At 40.7% G+C, this 15,273-nt stretch overlaps 2 gene segments (V, D, J or C); both read left to right on the forward strand.

The window, feature by feature from the left end:
• Nucleotides 1–5,492: 5,492 nt before the first annotated feature.
• Nucleotides 5,493–7,099, forward strand: LOC122468075. The segment is given in 3 exon segments: nucleotides 5,493–5,654; nucleotides 5,767–6,053; nucleotides 6,980–7,099. Coding segments are annotated over 3 exon segments (450 nt in total).
• A 3,712-nt stretch (nucleotides 7,100–10,811) lies between these two features.
• On the forward strand, nucleotides 10,812–11,653 carry LOC122468858. The segment is given in 2 exon segments: nucleotides 10,812–10,925; nucleotides 11,130–11,653. Coding segments are annotated over 2 exon segments (393 nt in total).
• The last annotated feature ends 3,620 nt before the right edge of the window (nucleotides 11,654–15,273 follow it).

Here is a 15,273-nt window from a genome sequence, read left to right on the forward strand (position 1 = left end):
CCCTACTCCGCTCTCACTCAGAGTACATCATAAAGTGCCAGAGTTCTGAAGTGAAAAAGGCAAGAGACTTTTTTATTTAAACAAATCATTTCTGGCTAACATTGCCTCAGGTGTTGAGCTACATGTGGAAAGCTGAAGTATAGTAAAACCTTGGTTTGTGAGGATAATTCGTTCTGGAAACATGCTTGTAATCCAAAACACTTGTATATCAAAGCGAATTTCCCCATAAGAAATAATGGAAACTCAGATGATTTGTTCCACAACCCCAAAATATTCATATTAAAAATGAACACAATACTGTAATATAATACAAAATAATAAAGAAAATACAAAATTTAAAGCAAAATAAACAAATTAACCAGCACTTACCTTTGAAAACCTTCGTGGCTGGTGTGAGGGAGACCAGAGAGAGGAGGGTTAGTGTGTAGGATGACTTGCACTATCACTAACAGAATCACTGCTATCTATTGGCTCAGTGGAATCTTTTTCTTTTCTTGCAAATGTAACAAGGAACCTATCCAACGACACTTGATTTTGCCTCCTTTTGAGGACTTCACAGAAACGTGACATTGCATCGTTGTTAAACAGACTGATTGCTCTCACTGCAACAGTCTTATTCAGGTGGCGATTTCCTACAAAATTTTGCACTGTTTCCAACTTTTTACACATCTCCCTAATCTCATTTGAAGTGAGGGATTCCTCTGCCTTTTTCTCCTTCTCCTCCACATGAGATGCAAAAAGAAGACTTCTTATAAAATCTTGCAATTTTGGCCACTTGCATACCTCATTTATACTTCTTGGTGATTTCCTTCTTAACTTCCACTGTAATCATCTCCTTCTTCTTACTAGCTTTCTTTTCAACCTTTTTCTGCATGGGGGTCATTGTATACCATCGCACGGATGGTGACCACAGTACTAATTATTAAACTCTTGTCATATACTGTGTTTGATGTAACTAGCAATGAGGCAGCAGAGGAAAGGGTCTCTATCTGCAGGCAGCCTGACCTAAGCTCACTCTTGTATGGAAAAGTGCTACTTTTCCTACTGCCCATAGGTGCTTTGAAGTAACAACAACAACAACAAAAATACACTAGTGCCAGTTGTGGGCACCTTCCAACCTTCTGAAAAATCACTGATTTCTGCCAAACATCACAGCCTGAGACCGAGCATCCGAGCATGGGAGATGATGACCCAGAATCCTGCAGCGAGAGAGAGCAAGAGCGAGAGCGAGAGCGAGAGAGAGAGAGAGAGAGAACCATTGGCTCAGTTGTGATCATGTGACGTTTGGTGTCACATACTACTCATATTGCAAGACATCATTTACTTATAAAGTTAAAACTTATTAGAAATGTTTGCTCGTCTTGCAGAACACGCACAGAACAAGTGACTTGCAATCTAAGTTTTTACTGTACTTGGTTATAATGTTAGCTGTAATGTTAGCCGACAAGCTGTGCCACATATATTCTCAACTAGGGCAAATGTACAGCATAGACTCTTAATCAATGCAATATAGAGTCTCAACATGGATTTGAAGCTTAACTTCTAGCACATATATAATATCCGAGATATTTTATAACACTGAGATATTTTATAGTAAATTAGACATCATGATATCTAGATTTCCAATCTGTGTTACACAGAACCAGTGAACCTATTTTAGGTCATTCTTTTTTTTTAATTTTTTTTTTTATGTTTTCATTTTATTTCTTAGAGAGACAGAGTGAAAGCAGGGGAGGGGCAGAGAGAGGGGGAGACACAGAATCTGAAGCAGGCTCTGGGCTCTGAGCTGTCAGCACAGAGCCTGATGCGGGGCTCGAACTCATGAACCGCGAGATCATGACCTGAGCCGCGACTGAATTCTATGTATGCCCAAATGACTGAGCCACCCAGCCACCCCAAGATTTTATTTCTAAGTAACCTCTACACCCAACATGGGGTTCAAACATACAACCCTGAGATTAAGAGTCACATGCTCCACCAACCCAACCAGCCAGGTGCTCCATCTCTCCCCTCTTTTATTTTCATCTGGGAGGTATCTCTATTCCACTTCCAAGGTAATATCTCTACTTCATCTCTTGAAAACATTTCTTTCTATCTTTTCTGGGAAAAGGACAAAATAATCATGTTCTTATTAAATCTTTGTCTAACTGTCTTCTGTTACAAGAAATATCTCCTTATTTTGGGGTTCACTTTGTACTTTTTTTGCGATGCTATTTGGATATAAATACTCACTCTTTCATGTTTGTCTTTCCTGCTGTACCACAATGTCTTATGAGTAGTGACAATGTTTTATTCATTTTTTTAATTTCCTAAGACTTAGCACAAGATCTAGTTTATTATAGAAGACCTTCAATAAATTGCTGTGGACTTCCTCTGAAATAGATTGGAGAAATTACATACAACCTTTGGCACAAAGGTTTGGCACAATTTGACAAAACATTTTAAGAGAGTAACCTTCATTAAATGGCATTTTGACAAAGAAACCAGTTTACTTAAAAACAAATCCTCATCCAAACCTGGCAGTTCTTTTGCTCCTGCTAATCTGTGGATGGTCATCAGGAAAGAATGGAATGAGGGCTCTGGGGTTCTGGTGACTGTTGATGAGCTGGTTGGTGTGATGGTTTTCGACCAGTAGGGGGTACTCTAGGCTTTGCTCTAAGCGAGCAACTCTTTTCCACTGCTCAAAGTTAGTGAAAATTTGAATGAGGGCTAGCAGCAGTTAGGGGAGCATCTGGATTAGTCATATCCTGTAAGAACAGGGAGAGCTGCTGTGAGGAGTGTGACAGAAATGACTTGCAAGCAGAAATGAGCATCAGCTAGAGCAATGGGAAAGCTGGAAGCTCCAGGAGAAAACCTCTGCATTGCCTATTTACAGTTTTGGTGTTTATGATTAAAAATGCTAAAGTATGAACCTTTACTTTCACTTCAAAATTATTCTAATGATTTCGACCTTCTATTATATCTCTTCTGAGATTAGAAAAACAGGGGAAAAGGAGATGAGAAGGTGAAATGGTAGAAACATAATGAACATAGGTAGAGAGGGGAAAAGGGAGTGAAGAGAAGAGAGACTGGGGAGAAAGAAATTGGACATCGTTATTTGAATTTCAAAATGTGGCCTATACTTCATAGTCACAGAGCAGAATCAGCCAGGTGTTCCTGCAAGTATATGGGGAAAGCATTGGATAGGAGACGAAGGGAGATAGAAACAAGGTCAGGGTGGCCATGATAGACACGTTCTGTTTTTTCCATCAACCCAAGTCTTGTTGGAGACATTGTATTTGTTCATCATGACCACAAGTCTGAGACTTACAGAATTCTAATTACATTTAATTATATTTACTCCTTTACAGGGATTGAATAAATAAACAATGCATTCAATGGTGTATCCTTTCTTTGATAGAGCTCTCTTATAAGTGAATTCTCAATCACTTTTCAAACTACATGTCCTGACTGTTGGCTAAGGAAACTGGGTCACTGACCCTGATAATTTTTTCAGGCTATACTGGACCCAGATGAGGCCTTAATTTCTCTCTGAGGTTTCCTTTCCCTTTCTTTACTCCCCTCTTGACATGTCTGGTTACTGGGGCAGTATATGTGGAGGCAATCCTATGAGAATGAAGAGCCTAGATGTTTCTGTGCCGATGGTGAGCAATGTAGCAGATGGCAAGGCACTGATACAGCAGTAATGTCAATACCCTGCTGAAAAACTAAAAGGAAAAAAACTTTTTTCTCTCTGATCTCCTTGTACTCCTCTTCATTAAGGACAGATGGGAGTCAGCCTACCTGTTACTTCTTTTCAGCTATTTGGGCGCTAAAGGAAAGGCTTTCTTAAGAGAATAGTTTCCTTCTTAGAGGTCTACTGATCTCTGTAGGCCAACCTCTCTTTTTTTTTTTTAATTTTTTTTCAACGTTTATTTATTTTTGGGACAGAGAGAGACAGAGCATGAACGGGGGAGGGGCAGGGAGAGAGGGAGACACAGAATCGGAAACAGGCTCCAGGCTCTGAGCCATCAGCCCAGAGCCTGACACGGGGCTCGAACTCCCGGACTGCGAGATCGTGACCTGGCTGAAGTCGGACGCTTAACCGACTGCGCCACCCAGGCGCCCCTAGGCCAACCTCTCTTAACCCATAGTTTTCTGCTCTTCATCCTGGAGTTCCCTGATACCTGATTCCAGATGTATATGTGACCCCAAATAGGGTTGCTCGCTTGAGCTCTCTTGGAGTAGCCTGCCTGGCCACCACAGAGGCTCCTTGTCTAAGCACAGGTGAACAAGGGCATTTTCAATCTACCATCTTTCTAGAATTGCCTTCTTTCTAGGCCAAATGGTTGTTCCTTTGTTAATGGCCAGTTAAAAAAACAAAAACAAAACAAAAAAAAAACCCTTGTAGAACTAAAATTCTAAAGGGCCATTTTGTGGTCTGGAGAAGGTCAGAATAAATGATGCCGGATGGAAAATAACTTGATCTGGTAATGTTTAAACATTTCATTAGCATACTTGTAGAGAAGTTTAAATTTCTATGAAATGTAATTTATCTCTTATGCTTTCTGTCACGCTTAAACAATCTATGATCATCCTAAATTTGTACAAAATAACTTATCTTTTATTTTAAAATATTAAATATTCTTTCACTTGGAATTTATTTTGTTTTTAAATTTTTTTTTCAACTTTTTTTTTATTTTTGGGACAGAGAGAGACAGAGCATGAACAGGGGAGGGCGAGAGAGAGAGGGAAACACAGAATCGGAAACAGGCTCCAGGCTCCGAGCCATCAGCCTAGAGCCTGGCGCGGGGCTCGAACTCACGGACCGTGAGATCGTGACCTGGCTGAAGTCGGACGCTTAACCGACTGCGCCACCCAGGCGCCCCTGGAATTTATTTTGTAACAGATATTAAAGTAGACATCCATATTTATTTATTAATTTCTAAATCACTCTCCATTTCTGAAGTCACATTTAATTTTTTAATTTATCTTTTCCTCATTTTTATTGTAACTAAATTTCCATAAGTAATTTGTACGTTTGAACTTTCTATTCCATTCCATTGATCTCTCTATCTGGACTTTTTTTTTTTTTATACTTTTTTTTCAACGTTTATTTATTTTTGGGACAGAGAGAGGCAGAGCATGAACAGGCGAGGGGCAGAGAGAGAGGGAGACACAGAATCGGAAACAGGCTCCAGGCTCTGAGCCATCAGCCCAGAGCCCGACGCGGGGCTCGAACTCACGGACCGCGAGATCGTGACCTGGCTGAAGTCGGACGCTTAACCGACTGCGCCACCCAGGCGCCCCACTCTATCTGGACTTTTATAGGAACATGCTTTTTCAATTAGCATAGCTTTATACTTTGTCTTATTAACTGTGGAGGAAAATCCCTCTTCATTCTGTTTTAGAATTTCAAGGCTTCCTGAAGACCAAGATTACCTGCTGTATCCAATTTGGCCTCTAGAGGAAGATGTTACATAAATTGAACTTGGTAGAAAGCCAGAAAGCAACCAGCTCTTTGAGGAAGAGCTTTTGCTTTACACGCTGGTAAACTCACAGTTCTGTCAACGTCCGTGTAGCGGACTTGTTTCCAGAAAAGAGCCTCCTGTTTCTCGACAGCTCAGATACGATGGCCATCCTCCTCTCTATATTTGTGACGATATTCATACTCAGTGAGTACAGTCCCTTTTTATTCTCTTTCTGTAGTCTTCTGATTTCGAATCAGTTGAAAGAAATATTCTCCTCATCTACAAGACTCTCTCTGATCCTGAATTGGTGTTACAGGAGGAACAAGAGCCCAGACAGTGACCCAGCCTGAGGACCACCTCTCTGTCTTCACAGGGGACCCAGTGCAGGTCAAGTGCAATTATTCATATTCTGGGAGTCCTGTGCTATTCTGGTATGTCCAGTACCCCAAACAAGGCCTCCAGTTACTCCTGAAACACATCTCAGGCGGGAGTGTCAAAGGTTTCACGGCCAGTCTCAACCAGGGTGAGATGTCTTTCCATCTGAAGAAACCATCAGCTCAAGAGGAAGACTCAGCCATGTATTACTGTGTTCTGGGTGACACAGTAACTGGTTTCATAACAGAAGCAGAGCACAAACCCTTTAGGAGTTACAGAAAATATTTCTGTGTAAGTTCTCTATATCATCATAGGGGGGCGTTCTTTCTCTGGACATTGACATTGAGTTTACCTCTTAGATATAATATCATCAGTTGTCAGTTAGCTATAGATTAACCTCAAAAATTTGTCCAAGGAAATTCCAATTACCTACTCTAATTAGTTTTAAAGATGTAAGTGTATTTATTCTGTCTAGTAGTACCTGGAAAAAATACTTTTGAAATATAGATTATGTAACAGAGCATAAAAAACATTTTTTTTCTTGGTCTACATCCACTCTCCAGTGGTTAGGTTTCACCTCTTCTCTGCTGCCCCATTCCACCCACATGTGTTCATCACCATGTACCTAAGCACGGCTCTTTAAAAGTAACTATATCATTTCATGACTTGTGATTGCTGACCCTACTACATAACGCCTTTCCTCTCATGCACTTCACGGACTCCTACTATCTCAACCAGGGTCTAATCAGAAGGAAAAACACCCACGGTAATCTGAACAAGGAAAATTTAATACAAATATTTATCAATTGATAATAGAGAATGAACTACCAATGAATAAAAAGAACTCTAAAGAACATAGGAATAACATATGCAGAGGGAAGTTCTTATCTTAGGACTAAGCCAGAGTTCCCAAGTAAGTGACATATTGTAATACATACTCCCCAGGAATTCATGTCTCTTTGGGGAATGCATGGCTGTAGCCTGCTGGATGGTGGAGAATTTTGCTAAGGTGCCAGAGAAAAAGGCTGGCAAGCAGGAAAACACCGACCAGGGTCCCAACAAAATTTATAGGAAGCTGGCTGCTGAATTTGCTTGGGGCACTCGTGAAACTTGCCAGAAAGCCCAATGAGGGCTGTGGCTGAACCTTGCTGCAGGTGAATGTCGCTGGGTGTCCCACAGGCTGGCCAAGAACTGCAGGAACAAGAAATGTGAAGACATACCAGCACCAAGAAGAGAAGCTTCTTCCTCCTGGAGGGCCCTTCCGGGGAGCTTGACGTAGCTTGATATCATGCCAGCCGGTGAAGGAGAGATGGTCACAGGATCTGGGGCCAGTATTACAATTGGGGCACTGAAGGGGGATTTGGCAATAAGAGAGAAAGGCAATAAGTTGATAACTGACACACTTTATCCCTCTGGTTACTGATCTTTCATACGTACCTCTGCACACACATTTGAACTTCCAACAACGAAATGACTATATTTCCATCTAACAAGCTAAAGCTGTCCTTGAACAAGAGAAGTTCTTACCCTTTCCCCAAAATGAGGAGACCTATACTTACTATATATCTCTTGCTACATTAATCATTTCTAAAATTCAGAGGAAATGCCACTGAATATGCTGTTATATACAGACTAAATCATAAAGTTAACCTTTGACAATTTATATATATGAAATAATGATGAGAAGAGAGAAAAAGAAATGGCAGCATATACAAAAGGACACACATGTATAAAGAACAAAGAGAACATATAGAAAGCTACTACATTGTTTGATTCCAGATTTGTTCATGAGGCCACAGCTGACACAGACAACTCTTTTTTGTTACTACCCATTTTTAAAATGTTTATTTATTTAGTTTGAGAGAGAGAGAGAGAGAGAGAGAGAGAGAGCGAGCAGGGGAGGGGCAAAGAGAGACGGTGAGAGAATCCCAAGCAGGCTCTGCACTGTCAGTGCAGAGCTCAATGCCAGGCTCAAACTCACGAATCATGAGATCATGACCGAACTGAAATCAAGAGTCAGACACTTAACTGACTGAACCACCCAGGTTCCCCATGTTACTACCCATTTTATATTTCTCCTGGCCTCAGACATAATGTCGCTGGATTGTGGTTATTTGCCTTGTGGTGTGACCCAAACCTTCATTCTCAAAGGGTCTGAGTCTTCAACAATCCTTCCTTTTCATTTGTTGCTGTAGTTTTCCATTAACACTTACAATGAAATGTTTCCCTATCACTAACTAACCTCACAGTTCTCCCCAGAGGACAGCAATGTCTCTGTTCCCTTTTTCTGCTTCTCCATAGACTTTTTATGTATACAGCCAAATAGATACAAATAATAAGAGAACTAGGACTCTTGTGAGGCAGTGGATAAGTCCCTTAATTTCTTAGATCCAGGGGTCATCTTTTTAACCACTAGTCAAAAATTTCCTCACAAATTCTTCCAAAACTATGTAGCAGAGAGAAGACAGACTAATATGTAAACTTCTTTTTTTTAATGAAATTTATTGACAAATTGGTTTCCATACAACACCCAGTGCTCATCCCAAAAGGTGCCCTCCTCAATACCCATCACCCACCCTCTCCTCCCTCCCACCCCCCATCAACCCTCAGTTTGTTCTCAGTTTTTAACAGTCTCTTATGCTTTGGCTCTCTCCCATTCTAACCTCTTTTTTTTTTTTTTTCCTTCCCCTCCCCCATGGGTTCCTGTTAAGTTTCTCAGGATCCACATAAGAGTGAAACCATATGGTATCTGTCTTTCTCTGTGTGGCTTATTTCACTTAGCATCACACTCTCCAGTTCCATCCACGTTGCTACAAAAGGCCATATTTCATTTTTTCTCATTGCCACGTAATATTCCATTGTGTATATAAACCACAATTTTTTTATCCATTCATCAGTTGATGGACATTTAGGCTCTTTCCATAATTTGGCTATTGTTGAGAGTGCTGCTTATGTAAACTTCTTAAATAACATCAGTTCCTTGCTCAAAAGCTTTACTATTTCTTTATCTCATAGTGACAAAGAGGGTAGTCACCCAACACAAACCTTCTAGAAGTACCTCCTAGCACTCCCCATTTTCCAGCCCACAACTCTTCCTTTCTTCCCTTCCTTCTTTATATATTTTCTTTCCCCTCTTCCCCCGTCTCTATTTCACACACAAAAGATCTTAAAATCCATCCTTGAAAACATTTATCTAATACTCTCCCATTCCTTTTGACTGCTCAGCATGAGGACCCATTTTCTTGTAACAACAATAATTTTTTAGTCCTTAGTAAGCATCAGGCTGTGCTCTAAATAGCATTTTATTTTCTCATCAAGGATTTCAAAACTCTAAAAAGGTAGTATTATTACTCACCATCCATAGTTATATTTTATAGTCAGGAGAATATAGACACACATGATATAAACAGCTACTGAATGGGTAGATCTAAACTTGACCTCAATGGCCTGACTGCCAAGTTTGTTCTCTTCTTGTACACTACTGCCTCTTGCCATAGAAACAGAAATATCAGATGTTCATTGTTATGAGATGAATGGTCTCCCCACCCCAGTTTGCATGTTGAAGCTCTAACCCCCAATACTTCAAAATGTGACTGTATTTGAATCAAAACCACACTCAGATATCACCTCACGCCAGTCAGAGTCGCCAAAATGAACAAATCAGGAGACTATAGATGCTGGAGAGGATGCAGAGAAACGGGAACCCTCTTGCACTGTTGGTGGGAATGCAAATTGGTGCAGCCACTCTGGAAAACAGTGTGGAGGTTCCTCAAAACATTAAAAATCGACCTACCCTATGACCCAGCAGTAGCACTGCTAGGAATTTACCCAAGGGATACAGGAGTACTGAGGCATAGGGGCACTTGTACCCCAATGTTTATAGCAGCACTCTCAACAATAGCCAAATTATGGAAAGAGCCTAAATGTCCATCAACTGATGAATGGATAAAAAAATTGTGGTTTATATACACAATGGAGCACTACGTGGCAATGAGAAAGAATGAAATATGGCCCTTTGTAGCAACGTGGATGGAACTGGAGAGTGTGATGCTAAGTGAAATAAGTCATACAGAGAAAGACAGATACCATATGTTTTCACTCTTATGTGGATCCTGAGAAACTTAACAGAAACCCATGGGAGAGGGGAAGGGGAAAAAAAAAAAAGAGGTTAGAGTGGGAGAGAGCCAAAGCATGAGACTCTTTTTAAAAAAAATTTTTTTAACGTTTATTTATTTTTGAGACAGAGAGAGACAGAGCATGAACAGGGGAGGGGCAGAGAGAGAGGGAGACACAGAATCTGAAACAGGCTCTAGGCTCTGAGCAGTCAGCACAGAGCCCGACGCGAGGCTCGAACTCATAGACCGCGAGATCGTAACCCGAGCCAAAGTCAGACGCTTAACCAACCAAGCCACCCAGGCGCCCCATAAGAAACTCTTAAAAACTGAGAACAAACTGAGGGTTGATGGGGGGTGGGAGGGAGAGGAGGATGGGTGATGGCTATTGAGGAGGGCACCTTTTGTGATGAGCACTGGGTGTTATATGGAAACCAATTTGACAATAAACTTCATATACTGATAAAAAATGTGACTGTATTTGGAGATAGCGTTATTAAAGAGGCAATTAAGTTAAAGTGGGATCGTTACAGCAGGCCCTAATCCAATATGACTGGTGTCCTTACGAGGAGAGGTTAGGTTCGGACAACACACACACACACACAGAGGGAGGAAGATATGAGGACATGCTGGCAAGGTGGGCATCATTGCTTTGTAATTTTTTCTGAATGGCATTCTTTATGTTTCCAGAGCACATTCTATTACAAGATGATGTTGCTACCACAAGATGGCAGTACTCTTCCTCAGACTCCGTTCCTTTGAGATCAGTCGGTAGGTACTGAAAGCAAAGGACTGGGCTTGCCTCTGATTGGCTCGGCGAGACTCTGGGTTCCTGAGGGAATAGATAAATATACCCCATAACTCTTTTGCTTGAGGTTCCTGGCTGCACTTCAGGCCCCAGAACCGAGTCTTCTGTGATCCCAGTAAGGAAGAAGAATGGAGAAACTCCTGGAAGTGTCTTTGATGATTCTATGGCTTCAACTGGCCAGTGAGTTGGGCTCTTGGTAATAGAAACAGGGGTGACCACAGTGGTGGGAACAGAGTGACCAAAGTTCAGAGCCCTCAAGACTGAGGGACAAAGTCTTCTTGTTAAGTTGAAAATGTACCAGAAAGTCAGGGAAGGAAATGTAAACAGCAGAGAGTGAACATACAGTGACTAATGTCTGGCGTTTGGCTTTCTGTTTCTGCCTAGGGGTGAACAGCCAACAGGAACAGGATCATCAGACCCTAAGTATCCAGGAGGGTGAAAAGGCCACCATGAACTGCAGTTATAAAACTAGTATAAACTACTTACAGTGGTATAAACAAGACTCAGGTAGAGGCCTTGTCCTACTGATTTTAATACGTTTAAATGAAAGAGAGAAAAACAGTGGAAGACTACGAGTCACGCTGAACACCTCCCTCAAAAGCAGTTCATTGTCCATCACGGCTTCCCAGACGGCAGACACTGCCACATACTTCTGTGCAACGGACGCACAGTGTTCACCAAGCACCTGCAGCCTCTCCACAAACTCCCCCAGAGCTGCCTCTTAGCAGCCCTATAGTGGGTAGCATTAGTGGTTATGTCTTCCCAAGAAGGAGAGTCTACAAAGAACAGGCAAGATGCAAGGTGAACCCTCTCACATTCATGATTTTTTGGGGGGAAACATTTTGTACCAGGGCAAAGGATATGAAGTTTAGAAAGAGAAACTGAAATGCCAGGTTCAGATCTGCCAATCCAGGCTATATGGCTTTGGGCACATCATCGGTGTAGCAGCCTTCAATTTCCTTTACTTGAAAAGAAGGATTTGGATAGATGAGCCCAAAAGACCCTTCAAGTTCCAATTTTATTAGGGAAAAAGCTAAGCACTGCACACTTGTGGAGGATGAGGAAGGACTTCTCAGTATTAGAAGGTCTTATATGGGCAACCTCCTGGTGACCTACATGGGTGTTTGAGATGCGTGAGATGATTTTTACATTCCTCTAATTCCTGCAGAGAAAAGAGAATCAGAAAGGATCTTAGAACTCTTTCAGCCAAACTGTTCATTTTAAAGCTGAGGACTGATAGAGACAAAGATCCAAATCTCATTCTGCCATTTATTAGTTGTGTGATTTCCAAGCTTCAATCTCTCCATTAATAAAATGAGAACATATAAGAAAGTCATAATTTTCCCCCATCCAAGTGAGAGACGTATGTTCAGGCTCTGAAATTTTGTTTTTAAAAAGTATCAAATACACAGTAGCTTTTCATTCATTTATATCTTGTTCCTAGAAAGGTAAAGAGATGTTGAATATAGTTTTCAAGTACAATTCAAGTACATGAACATACAGTGTTGCATTAGTTTCAGGTGTACAATATAGTAATTCAGTGATTCTATGCATAACTTAGTGTTTGTCATGATAAGGGTACTCTTAATCCCCTCCACCTATTTCCTCCATTACCCCACCCACCTCCTCTCTGGTAACCATCAGTTTGTTCTCTATAGTTAAATATGGTTTTATGTGTTTATCTATTTTTTCTTCATTTGTTTTCTTTTGAAAATTCCAAATATGAGTGAAATCATATGGAATTTGTCTTTCTCTGACTGACTTATTTCACTTAGCACAATACCCTCTAGATCCATCCATGGTATTGCAAATGGCAAGATTTCATTCTTTTTTATGGCTGAGTAATATTCCATTGTGTATATTTATATCTCTATCTATAGGTACACATCTATATCACATCCTCTTTATCCACTCATCAATTGATGGACACTTGGGCTGCTTCTATATTTTAGCTATCGTAAATAATGCTACTGTAAACATAAGGTGCATGTATCTTTTCAAATTAGTGTTTTCTTTTCCTTTGGGTGAATACCCAGTAGTGCAAGTACGCGATCATATGGTGTGAATGTAGTTTTCTTAATGAAGTTTGATACTGCTGAAAATGTGTTTGTGGGGACTATTGGGGCATTTGTACTTGTATACATTTTGGTGAAAAAGGTGGGGGATGGTAGGGGAAAAGTTATACAAGGCAGTGGTTCTCAAATGCCACACCTTAAACTACCAACACCACCTGTATCAGAATCATCTAGAGCACCTCTGAAGATCTGCATTATTGGCTCTATCCCGGCTTACTCACTCAATCTGAAAAAACAATGAATTTGTGTTTTTAATGAACATGATCTGGATTAGTTTAGGGATTGGTTACAGAAAATTCAAATTATCATCTTTTTAACAGGATGGAATTTATTGCCTCTTATAGAAAGAAGATCTAGTATATGAAAGGTTGGTATGCCAGCTTCATCATGTTGTGAAGGACCGAGGGTCTTTGTAGCTCACTGTCTCTCATCCTTAAGGTGTCACTGTTGGTTTTATACTTTAAAGAAACTGTTAGAAATCTGTCCACTCTATACATCTTCCACGCAGAAACAAAGAGAAAGTCAATAGGGTAAATGGGCACATGATGGCCGAGTCAGCGTTTTCCAGAAACTACAGCCAATGGCTTCTACTTGCATTTCATTTACCTCAGTGTTATTTAATGTCTCAACCTCTCTCCCACCTGCAAACGAGGCTGAGATATCGGGGCTATTTTTTATCTTAACATGTTGCCACCCTTGTTAAAATTGGGATTCTATTAGTAAGAAAGAGGAGACAACGGGCATCATATTGGGACCTAGCAGTTTCTGCCACACCCTCACTTTAGGGTATATTAGAACTCACATGCTTTTAAACTATTCACTATTATTTATTTTTGAAATACCAAATCCAATCTATCTCCCAGGTCTGTTGAATTTGGCTCCTCAAAGTCTTCCAGAAGACATCACAATGCCCACAACCCAGTTTACAGCCGCAATCCTAATTGAAAATCCACCTTAGGGGTGACTTGGTGACTCGTCAGTTAAGTGTCTGACTCTCGCTTTGATCTCAGATGGCTCCTGGGTTTGAGCTCCCACTGGGCTCTGGGCTGATGGCATGGAGCCTGCTCTGCTCTCTCCTCTCTCTCTGCCCCTCCCCTACTTTCTCTTTCTCTCAAAATAAGTAAACAAACTTAAAAAAAAATCCACCTTAATCCCTTGCTCCTCTGCTTCTGGCACATTTGACATTTGACCTCATGACTCAATGTAGTCCTTTGTCCTATCTTGTCAGAGCGAAAATTTGACCGTGTCAATCACCTGGAAAAATTCTTTATTCTTGACAAGACCTACAAAACCTTGCATAACTTAGGATCTTGCTACCTCTCCAGCCTCATTCCACAATATGCTCTCATCTCTCTCCCTTCCTTTCATACTCTCTTTTTCTGTCTGTCTCTGTCTTCACGAATACTTGTCTTATTTAAGTCCCATAAAAGCACTTTGTTTCTCCTCTATGACCCTTTCAAAGCAATTTTGGGTGATATTCTTATTCTTTTTACCTTTCTTAAAATTCTTTTCCCTCCCTTCAAAAGAGTAAAAACTAGCACATGCCTGCTCTTTCTTGTACATCTACCGAAGGGTCATTACCTGAGGAAAGCTCAATGTGTACTTTCAGAATCACAGTCCTCTGACTTTACAGACTTGCAGTTTTTCCTTTATTTCTTTGATTAGTTGATTAAAAGCCATTTCCACTACTACTCCATGAGGTCCTTAACAGCAGGGGCCATAGCTGTGTTTCTCACTCCTGAATCTGCAGCACCAAAACATCTTAGGCATCAAGGTCATCAACTCTCCTTCGTCCTCCTTTCTATCCATTAACTTATTTAATATTCTTCCTTTATTTTAAGCCTCCTCAAAGACAATATTGATAATATTGCAGTGAAGGCACAAATAAGAACGTGTGGCTGAGTGTTTCAGACTGTAATCCGTGGATCTTTGCAAGTTTATGGGTAAATGCCTGGGATGTAGCAGGGGTTGGCATAGCCCATAGGTCAAAGCTGTCTACCACCTGTCTTTGTAAATGAAGTTTTATTGGAAAAACAGCCATGCCCACTTATGTATGCATTGGCTATGGCCGTTTGTACTAGAACAGCAAAGTTGAGCTGAGATATGACTTCAAAGCCTAAAGTAGTTACTATTTGACCCTTTACAGGAAAAAGTTTGCCAACCCCTGGGAGATAGGAGTTACATGAGAATTTTTAGATTTGGAGATCTCTGTTTGATGAAAACAAAACAATAATGGCATATTTCTAATAATCTGTGTGACCAACTTAGAATACTCCCCTTGGTTTTGATACTTTTGTGCTCTTTATGTCACTTGCACTACATGAAAGACAAATGGACTAATGGCATTCTACAAATAAAGGCACCACAGTTGTTTAAATGGAGAAAACTATTTAGGAAAGTTTGGTTATGATATGGCACATGGTACTGCAGACAGGCCCAACTCCCAAGAACCT

The sequence above is a fragment of the Prionailurus bengalensis genome, chromosome B3 (assembly GCF_016509475.1).
Source record: "Prionailurus bengalensis isolate Pbe53 chromosome B3, Fcat_Pben_1.1_paternal_pri, whole genome shotgun sequence".
Classification (NCBI taxonomy): Eukaryota; Metazoa; Chordata; class Mammalia; order Carnivora; family Felidae; genus Prionailurus; species Prionailurus bengalensis.